We start from the raw sequence: 10,392 nt of genomic DNA on the forward strand, positions 1-10,392 counted from the left end.
CGAAGTCAGTGATAGACTAGCCCGCTGGTGGAAAGGGGTGCTGTGGCTGTTAAAGGGGGATGGGAGAGTTATGCCTTGTTCTGGAGTGAGAGAAGATGTCCCCTCAAACAGATATTCAAGACAAGATGCTCTTAGAATTCAGGTGGGTGGATAACAAGGGGGCAAAAGTGAGATTGCAACATGCCTGAACCCAGTTCCAACATGCTTCATGTCTTTCTCAGTAAATCAATACTTGTAGTGATGTTGTTTCAGCCTGGGCTCCACCACATTTCTTCCTCCCTCGGAGACTGGAGTCATTGAGAACATCAAAGTACCTAGATAACTCTGTACTATCTCTTTAACCCATACAGTCCTATGGTTTTCAAACAGTGTTCTGAACACCAGGTCACGCCCACACTGACTCTTGACTCCAGTGTTTGCTCTTTTATTGTCTGGGATGACCCAGGCCAGCATTCAGGAGATGTAGCAGCTGATTCCATGCTGCAGCAAGTGGAACTCAGAACTTCCCCACCTAATTAAAATGACTTAGTCTTGTCTTCCCCAAATGCTGACAAGCTCAAGGCTCTTTTTCGGTCCTGCAGCCCACACTGGTCTCAAAGATGAAGAAAGAACTCCCTTGTGCCAGCATTGTGAGAAAGATTGGGGATACAAACCCAGGTGAAAGCCTGTGTGGAGATGTAATGAGTCTTCTTCCTGACATTTAATGATTCTCATGATAGTAGGACCACCTCTCCAACAGGTCCACATCCCGTGATCCTTCCCAAATAGTTCCAGCAACTGGGACAAAGTGTTCAAGCATATTACCCTAGGGGAACCGTTATCATTGAAACCACCGCCCACCCAAAGTCAGCACACCCTGCGCGACAGTCAAGGTGTGCACAGGAGAAAGGCGTGGCCACCTCCAAAGGTGGCTATGAGGTCTTTCAGCCAATGGATGTCACCATGTCTGAGCTGGAAAGAGGAATGGCTGGCATCCAGGTAAAGAGGATAAAAACGGAATGAGATGGAAGTAGGCCAGCCTGTGCCGAGTCTCAAAGAGGAAAAAGGATGGCCCATTTGGGATCCCAAGTTCCCAGAAGAGCCAGGCAAGGAATGTGCCTAGGTAGACTGCAGGCCAGACTCCAGCATCCCTTCATTCCTTCTTCCTTGCTGTTCTTGACTTGTACATGATTATATTCTTCGTTTTTTCCATCTGTGATCGAAGCTTAATCAAAATGGAAGATGCTTTCTATTCTAAAAATGACAACCCAAACCCGCTATCATACCAGTTGGCAAGCTGTTCTTGGCTCTCCCTGGAGAGACAACTGGACGGGATGGGGATGGACACTGGAGGCCATTCTCTCTCCAGAGAGGAAGGCTGTGCTTCAATTCCAAGAGCTCAGGGGCTCCACATCTTGCTTTGTTTTTTCTTCAGATAAAGCAGGTCACTTGGATTTTTGACAAGAGAGTATAATATTTTAAACAGTGCCTTAATTCAAGAGAGAAAAGGAAGGAGGGAAAAAGAGGAGTGATAAAAGGATGGAGGGAGGGCTGGAGAGATGGCTCAGAGGTTAAGAGTACCGGTTGCTCTTCCAGAGGTCCTGAGTTCAATTCCCAGCAACCACATGGTGGCTCATAGTCATTCATAATGAGATCTGGTGCCCTCTTCTGGCCTGCAGACATACATGCAGGCAGAACACTGTATACATAATAATAAATAAATCTTTCAAAAAAAAAAGGATGGAGGGAGGGAGAGAGAAAGAGAGGGAGCGAGAACACTCAAGCCTACCAGACCAAATGGAACATGGCTCGGGCTTGCCACCTTCTGTTTAAAGGTTCCAGGGAAATGCCGCCTTGTATTTCTGTCATTGCTCTGTTTATTGTCCCCTAACAGCCCTTCTTTCCTTGCTTTCCAGAAAGAGATGACAACCAGGATGTGTCACTAACATCCCACCTCATCTACCGGAAGAAAGGAACAGTTTCTCCCAGGAGTCCCCGTGGGACAGGAAGTGGCCCTCTCTGGCTGAAATGGTCCTTGCTTCCAGGAGCAGGAAAGCTGGAGCCCCACAAGGACTTCCGAAAGATGTCTCCTACCCACTTCGTGTGCTCTTAACCCTCTAAGTGCTGCTAGCCAGGGCCTGTGGGCCAGGCAGACCACAGCATGAAGGACCAGCCTTGACCCCTTAGGCTGAGGATAGTGCAGGAGCGGCCACTGCACTTCCAATCACATCACGCATGGCTGTGGCCTGCCCACTAGGCTTCACTGGAATTCAGGTTTTGAGACTGAGAGGTTTTTCGTTGTTCTTTTTGCTTATGTCTTATCAGACTTCTTGACTAACATCTCTGTCTTTGATGTTTCTAAGAACCAATCAAATTTGGGGACTACCATATACCATTTTCCTATCCCACCTCTCCTTGAGTCCCTGCAGGCCCAGGTTCTGGGCCTGTGGCTTAACCTTGTACGGGGCTTGAAGCTGGGAGGGGCCTGCAGTTCTCTTGGCAGCCCCCATGGCATTTCCCTCGTGGGTAGTTTCACCAGGGACCATCTGATGGAGGGCATGATCTGTGCCCCAGACAGGTCGGTCATTCATATGCTAACCACTGGGAAGAGTCTGGAAATAAACTGGTGCGTTACCAGTTTGCCCTGGTCAGGATGGATTTTCGTAGCCACGGTCCATTAAAGATATACTTTCCTATTTCCCACAAGAGAGAACTAAAGTCACAAATGACCACTGGGGTCCTTGAGCCAGATTTGTGCAGTGTTTGTTCTTTATTGAGGAGTAGTGAGTCCTGGCTGACCAGACATTTTATAATGTTAGGATTTCAGTGACAAGACAAGACTGTTGATATTTGGTACGTGTAGATCAATACACTTGACCTGTAGCATCCCCAGCGTGACCTCAGATCTTCTGAACTCAGCCGAACTCCCTAGTCTCCCTTCTTCTATTCCTGTTTTCCCTCCCCGTCCTCCCCGTTCCCTCTCCATCTCTTCTTCAATCTCTCTTCTCTCTCATCTCCACTCTATTCTCTACTCTGTGTGTGTGTGCATGCATGTGTGTGTGCACGTGTGTATGTCTTTTTCTCTTGCCCATTGTCCTTCCATCTCTTGTGTTCTAGGAAGACACAGAGTTGATTTCTGTCAGTAGGTGTGCTACAGTCGCTAAGGTGTTCCTCAAAGCCAAGGCATTCCTTCCGGCCATCAGAATAACCGTTCTGTGCGTTCCTGCTTTTGGAAGCTTGGGGAAATGAAATGTTGCCTTCTCTGATTCATTCACAAAGCTGTGGTTCTGACAGCTTGACTAAGAAGTACTCATACTTCCCACAACATTTGATTTTTAATAAAGTATCTGTTGGTGGAGGGAAGTAGATGTGAATGTATTCTTGCAGTTAATGTAATAACAGAAGATGACCAAGCTAGTCTGATGTTACTTAGTATCTCTAATATGTTAAAGCCATCTGTGACAGCCACAAAATCCTAGAGAGCATGGCATCTTTGCCTACTGATGAAAAGGCTGACTATATGGAGTACATAATGGGACCATGTTTAGGACAACCCTTACTTCCCGTCTCGTGGATGCTGTCTTACGAAACCCAACACTGCTAACGTCTTTTTGTTATTGACTTGCTCTGATCTACAGGAACTTTTTATTTTCTCTTGAAGTAACTTTTAGAGACCAAGATAGGCCTAGAAGCATATCTGGCTAAGGATCCAGAGAAACAAAGCCCTGACTTCCTGACCTGTGCAATACAGAGTAACACAGTTCATGGCTGTGCGGGATGGTGACAATGAGAAATGGCAGCCTCGGCCTTGAGGTCTCTGCTGCTTTGTACCTTGAACAACTACAAGGCTCATGCAGCGAGAGGTTGAATAAGTGCCTGCATTTCAGTAGTGCCTAGCCAATGGGGAAGCCTGAAGCTGAAAACATTTGACATTTATTCCTAATTATTTTCTCTCAGTTTTTTGTGTATGTGAAATTTCTATCCACCTTAAAAAATCCAATTTTTTTTAACTTCTTAGAATGGTTTTCTCTGGCTTGTATTGTTAATTGCACTAGTCCGCTCTTGGAGGAAAGTCTAGTCAATTGCTCTGCTTTTTAGAAGGATGAGGTGCTCATATTTCTACAAAAAACTTTGTTTGGCTGATTCTAAAGAAAAATCATCTTGGGCTGTTTCGAAGCCTTTGGCCTAACCTTATCCTCCATACGTCTGTATTGTAAACAGACAATCCCTGCAGCCCCGGAGACAGCGCAGGCCTGCTCTGTCTTTTAACCTTCTTCTTCCTGCTTTTCTGCATTTGTTTTAACTTTGGGAAAGTTCACAGTTAAAAGATTGCGAGCACCCTATCCTTTAAGTATAGCAAGTGCTAGCGTATCACCTCGTTTCTTTCTCACCATAAATGTGCTCATTTCTGAGCCATCAGAAAACCAAGTTACAGTCATCATAAAGCTTTGAAATACTCTGTCACCCCCTCCTGTTAGTAATGAGGACATTATCCTATCCGTCTTCAGTGGCATCAGCTCCAAGAGCCTGAAATTGATATTCAAATTCCGCCTCAGAAGATTCTTTGTCGTTGATGTGCCTTTAAAAAAAAAATCTAGGATGTAATCAAGAACTACACATTGTATCTAAGTGTCACTGTCCTCATTTCCATTGACAGATGATCATTTCCTCTGTGTGTGTGTATGTGTGTGTGTGTGTGTGTGTGTTCTGTCTTTAGTAATGTATGTGACTGGCATTCCTGAAGAACCTAAGCGCTGGTTTGTTTATGGGGTGTGCCCATATTCTGGAGGCAGTGATGAGGGTAACAATGTTCACAGTGATGAGGGTAACAATGTTCACAGTGATGAGGGTAACAATGTTCACAGTGATGAGGGTAACAATGTTCACAGTGATGAGGGTAACAATGTTCACAGTGATGAGGGTAACAATGTTCACAGTGATGAGGGTAACAATGTTCACAGTGATGAGGGTAACAATGTTCACAGTGTTGAGGGTAACAATGTTCACAGTGATGAGACACCCTCCTTGCATCATGTTAGAAAATGTGAATGTCCAATCGAAGATTAATCAGTGGGCTCAAGGTTATCTGCCTGGACCAGTCAAGTTGCATAATTCTTTGTTAAGCTCTGGGATTCGATACACGCACCATTTATAGAATATGAAGCTCAACATGTCTACTTCACTTCTCAGTGTTATCAGAGGTCCCCAGTCCCCAATATTAAATCCCTTGCTGTGGAAGATGAAGACGTGTAAAAGGAGTCAGACCTTTCCACTTAAGATGAAAAGGACCAGGAATTTTTCGTTTGCAAACGATACATACAAATGCTGATTCATGGACGTGTGATGATCCAGAGGCAAAGTGCGTGTGTGTGTGTGTGTGTGTGTGTGTGTGTGTGTGTGTGTTTTCTTTAGTGATTTCCCATTCAGACAGACCCATAGTTTCCTCGTTGAGCTCAGCTCATGTATTATGAGACAGTGTCTCTTTACATAGTCCTGACTGTCCTGAAACTTACTATGTAGACCAGGCTGACCTTAAACTCACAGACATCATCCTGCCTCTGCTTCCTGAGTGCTAGGATTAAAGGTGTGTACCACCATATCCAACTGCTCATATGTTCTTGTTGAGGGTGAGGTGACTATTAATTATTTGGGGGAGGCAAACATCTTAACTTTCACAGTAGGTTTTGCCTCTCCAAAAGAGGTGATTAGGAATCAGATTTTTTTAAAAGATTTTGATAATTTTAAATAAACAACATATCCACAAGTCTGGGCACACTTTGAGGTCACAAGCCTTACATTTTTGTCCTAATAGATACTGATATCAACCATCTAGTGAGATATCTTCAATTTGCCCTCTGGGGTAACGGTTTAAACTGGGGACACACTGGAGAAACAGAACCTTAGTTCTTCCATTTCTGTCCCCCAGATGACCTCCAAGCCCCTCATCCAGGCCTCCTTTGCCTCTGACTTCCCACTGTGTTCAGCCAAATCGCGGCAGCAGGACCAACGTTCTTCCTAAATCTAGACTAAATTGCAAATCTCGATTCTTTTTCTGCTTCTTAGGCTGTTGCTCTTCTCTTCCTTGAATGTTTTCTTATTTCCTCAGAGTTAGGATGAATAGAAGGAACTCCAGAGATCCCTAATTTATCCTTCCTATTCCCCAACCATGTCGCAGCATTCCAGGTAGACCCTGTTCTCCTTTTACAGGTATCCAGGCTTAGAAGGTCTACAGAACCCTCTGTATGACCCACATGACATCACAGCCATAGAAACCTTCCATCCAAGCGGAGCCATCTAGTCCCTTTGAGCTCCAGCCTGTCTCACACCTTTTATTCAGGAAGGTCCAGGGACTGTACAGCAGCATCAGTAAATGCTAAGTGCTGAGAATTTCGTTTGCATGGTCATGAAATGTCCAAAGACCAGTGGTCCTTCAGCCTGCCTTCTCAGCCGACGCAGTTGTGGCTCCTCTCAGGTGCTTTGCCATCCTCCCACTAAGAACTAAGCTAGAAGCCTCCCCCCAAAGCTCTCCCTCTGTCTGTGTTATAGACACTGCACACTGTGAATCTGATAAGCAATTATCTCATGCCTTCTCCAGGCCCTGCTGTGTTTTCCCTAGACTTGGCTATAAGAGAAATCTTGGGGTTTTCTTACCTATTTCCGTTGACCATATGAAACTGTAACTAGGTTATGTTGAGCAATTCCAAGTTTCCCTTCTCCCTGCTTTTAATATCCTTCATCATAACACACTGGATTTGGTTGAAATTTTTCCTTAGCTGGAAAACATTAAGGGATTTGATTTATGCTGGTCCACGCTTAGTCCATCGTCATGGGTGAAAACACATTGCTTCCAATAATCCCTCAGCATGAGGAAAAGAATACAGCGTGTCTTCAAGAAATGGCAAAGACATCATTTGGGTAATATTGTCATTCTGGCTTTGATTATTTTGGTTTTGAAGAAACTAGTAATTCCTGTCTAGAACTAGCCAAACAAAGTATATTTTGGAAGTAATGACTTCTTCCTGGTTTTAAAAATGTTTAGCAGAAAAATTTTATAACAAGCTATTTTCCTCTGGGCAATATTAAATATGGGTAAAAAAATTTTCAATAATATGTAAAAAATTGTGTAACGTAGAAGATGGATCTTTTTTAATGAAGTGAGCTATTTTACTAGCTTCTAGTATTTTGCTTTCAAAGTTTTCCTGCCTCTTTTTAAAGTACATCTGAAAAATGTTAACTATATTTCCATTCCATTTATGATTCAGCTAAGGATTTGACTGTAAGAAAGCAGGCTAACATAATTAAATCAATTAGAAGAGCTAGATATATCTAAAGAATATTTATGAAATAAATTTCTGTGTGAGCTTAAGGATTCAAATGTCATGAATAAAAGCTACATAGCCACCTTCTAGTCTGTCTTCTTTCCGTGCCAAATGTACGTAACAGATAGTTTGTCAGTCTGCAGTGTTCCGGGAAAGGGTCAATAAAAGGAAAATCGTTAATTTTACAAAAGCTAGTTCAAAATTTGTTCGAAAGCACACATGGACACATTTGAACTCTAGCTAAATCCCTTTATCCTATTCCAGTTTTCCAATAAGACATGAAGTATATAGTTTAGCTTTCCAGCATATTAGTGCCCTTATGGAAATTTTCTGAACATTAATTTGATGGTGATCTGATATATAAAGATGTCATGCTCCAACTCCAGGACTTGGGCCTGACTGGGGTGCTAAAGAAAGGAAGAATAAATACACTCACAGATAAAAGGCTGCAAGTGGGTAGACAGACCAGGTAGACTGGGCTCTCTGGTGGAGAAACCACAGCACACGCTTCCAGAGAGTTAGAGTCTAGGATAGTGGAGTGAAGGCAGAGCAAAAGGTGACTCCAGCAGCTGGGAGCTCACACCTTTTTAGATTATAATATCTCTCCCTTCCTTTCTTCCCTCCAAGCCTCCCACATAGATATCCCCTCTCACTCTCCTTCAAATCCATTACCTCTTTTTTGACTAATTGTTATTGCATGCATATATATATATGAATAAACATATATAGACACACACGTATACATAATATATCAAATATACATTCCTAAATATAACCTGTTTATATGTTTCAGTCCATATAGTGTTACTTGTGTTTCCAGGACTGACTGTTTGGCACCGGGCAGCCGATTGGTGAGCTCTTCCCTGGGGAAGACCACCTCTTCCACTTCCATCCTTCCTCAGCTGCCCACAGGTCTTTGTGGAGTGCTGAGTGAGCCCTGTGGGCTTGTCCTCATCCACTTGGGCATGTCCATTACTGCCGTCCTTGTCTAGCTCATGTTTGGGCAGTCATGTTGGTGATACTTCACGGGCATAGTTGCTGGCATTACCAGGAGGCACAAACTCACAGTAACAACCTGATCCTCCCACCCCCTCTGAACAATCTTCTTGCCCCCTCTTTTCCACAGCGTTTTCTGAGCTTTAGAGTCAGAACTGGGGCTCACAGCTGCATATTGATTGGCTGTGGTTTTCTGTAGTGGTCTCCATCTGTCACAAAGAAAGCTCATTTGGCAAGGGCTGAAGACTGCACTTATCTGTGGCTTAAGGACAAATGTTTATAGATTGTTGCTACAGACTGTACTGAATTATTAAATTAGTGGTTTTAGATTCTCTTCCAATAATCATGACTTCACTAGCGCTGGTGAGGTTTTTCACTTAGCGAGGTTTTCAGTACCAGGCATGATTGCCCTCTTGTTGAGCAAGTCGTAAGTCCAACTGGAGAGCTGGTTACTGCCAAAGTAAAGTATGTGAATCACTACTGCACCCTTAGGGTGATCATGCCATACTAGCCATTGATGTGGTTCACAGTTCTCATAGCCAGATTGAACTATTAGTTACCTTCTTCCTTTAGAAGCTTGTGTGGTACCTTTTGGTACCGTGAAAGCTAATCCTCATGACAGGGTCATTCAGGTCAATTCCAGCTCAGGGGGTCTCTGGGCCCTCTTTCTGAAATGCTTGGTGTCTTCAGCAATAGGGACTTAGGATGTGGGATTTCCCTCTGTATGCTATGAATACCATTGGCTAATAAAGAAGCTGCTTTGGGCCTATTACAGCACAGAGTAGGGCAAGGTAGGAGTTCCAAGCAGATAGAGAAGGAGAGAGCAGGTGGAGTTGAGGAGATCTTCTTGACATCATCAACTTAAATGAGAAAAGTCATTAAGCTATATATGAACATTTATACACAGAATTGTGTGTAGTATGTATGTGTGTATATATATGGTAAATACTTAATAGTGTGGTTCATTATGACTTTTTCGGACTTCATTGTTATTTCCCCACCTCCCTCCTGTATTCACTTCCCTTCCCCTCCTTCCTAAAGAGCCTCCCTTTCAGATCAATGCTATCCCCATCTTTACTGATCCCCAACCCCCTAATCCAAGCAGTGGTCCCATTTTACTTTCCTGGTCTCTGTATTTATTGCAGGCTATGGATTCACATCTATAGATTTGAAGCTCGGGGCTTCCAGCGAGAAAGAAGATACAACATTTGCCTTTCTGGGTCTGGGTTACCTTATTCAATATGGTCTTTTCTAGTTCCATTCATTTACTTGCAAAGTTTATTATTTCATTCTTCTTTGCAGCTGAATAGTATTTCATAATGTACATATGCCTCATTTTCATTATTTATCTTGTACCCTGGATCGATCTTGTGTAGCCAGGTTGTTTTCCTTTTCTTAGCTATTGTGAAGAGAGCAGCAATGGACATGGCTGAGCAAGTATCTATGGAATAGGATGTCAAGTCCTTTGGTATAGCTTGGTTATATGGTAGGATATTTTAGTTTTTTGAGGATTCACCCTGGTCTTCACACCTAGCTTCTCAATAAGGACCTTAAAAGCCAAAAGGACCTGGATGGATACTCTAAAACCTCAAAGAAACCAAAGATACCAGCCAGCTCAGAGCACTATACCAGCAAAACTTTCAATCACAATATGTAGCAGCGTAAATAAATGCAGGCAGTTTGTAAAGAAATATATACAGCTTTAATGAAGAAATAAACTTACAGAACTGAGGTTCCCACGGAGCACAGGAAGCAGGAAAAGGGGTGCGTGGGCTCCCACGCGCCTGATTTATAAGTAAACATTCACCTGAGGCAAGCCCGCCCCCTAAGGGGCTGGCTTAACCCTACAACAATATATGAGAAAGAAAAATATTTCACGATAAAACTAAATTTAAGCAGTGTCTGTCTACAAATCCGGTTCTACAGAAAAAATACTGGAAGGAAAACTTCAAACTGAACAGTTTAGACACCTGCAAGAAAACCCAAGGAACAAATCATCTAGACCAGTAAATCAAAAGAAAGGAGGAGAACCCACATTACAAGATGCAAAGTAATGGAATTTCCCTCTGTGACTAAGGAAAGCTGCTGAGGCAAGACA

The 10,392-nt window shown here is 43.2% G+C and overlaps 1 protein-coding gene across 1 annotated transcript in view; it reads left to right on the forward strand.

The window, feature by feature from the left end:
- Nucleotides 1–7,345, forward strand: part of Mob3b (MOB kinase activator 3B) — a 181,204-nt gene extending 173,859 nt beyond the window's left edge. Inside the window, exon 4 of the mRNA XM_075971217.1 lies at nt 1,896–7,345. Within this exon, the coding sequence (XP_075827332.1) occupies nt 1,896–1,925 (30 nt within the window). The 3' untranslated portion in view covers nt 1,926–7,345. The remainder of the gene's footprint in view (nt 1–1,895) is intronic.
- The last annotated feature ends 3,047 nt before the right edge of the window (nt 7,346–10,392 follow it).

This window comes from Microtus pennsylvanicus, chromosome 5 (genome assembly GCF_037038515.1).
Source record: "Microtus pennsylvanicus isolate mMicPen1 chromosome 5, mMicPen1.hap1, whole genome shotgun sequence".
Lineage (NCBI taxonomy): Eukaryota > Metazoa > Chordata > Mammalia > Rodentia > Cricetidae > Microtus > Microtus pennsylvanicus.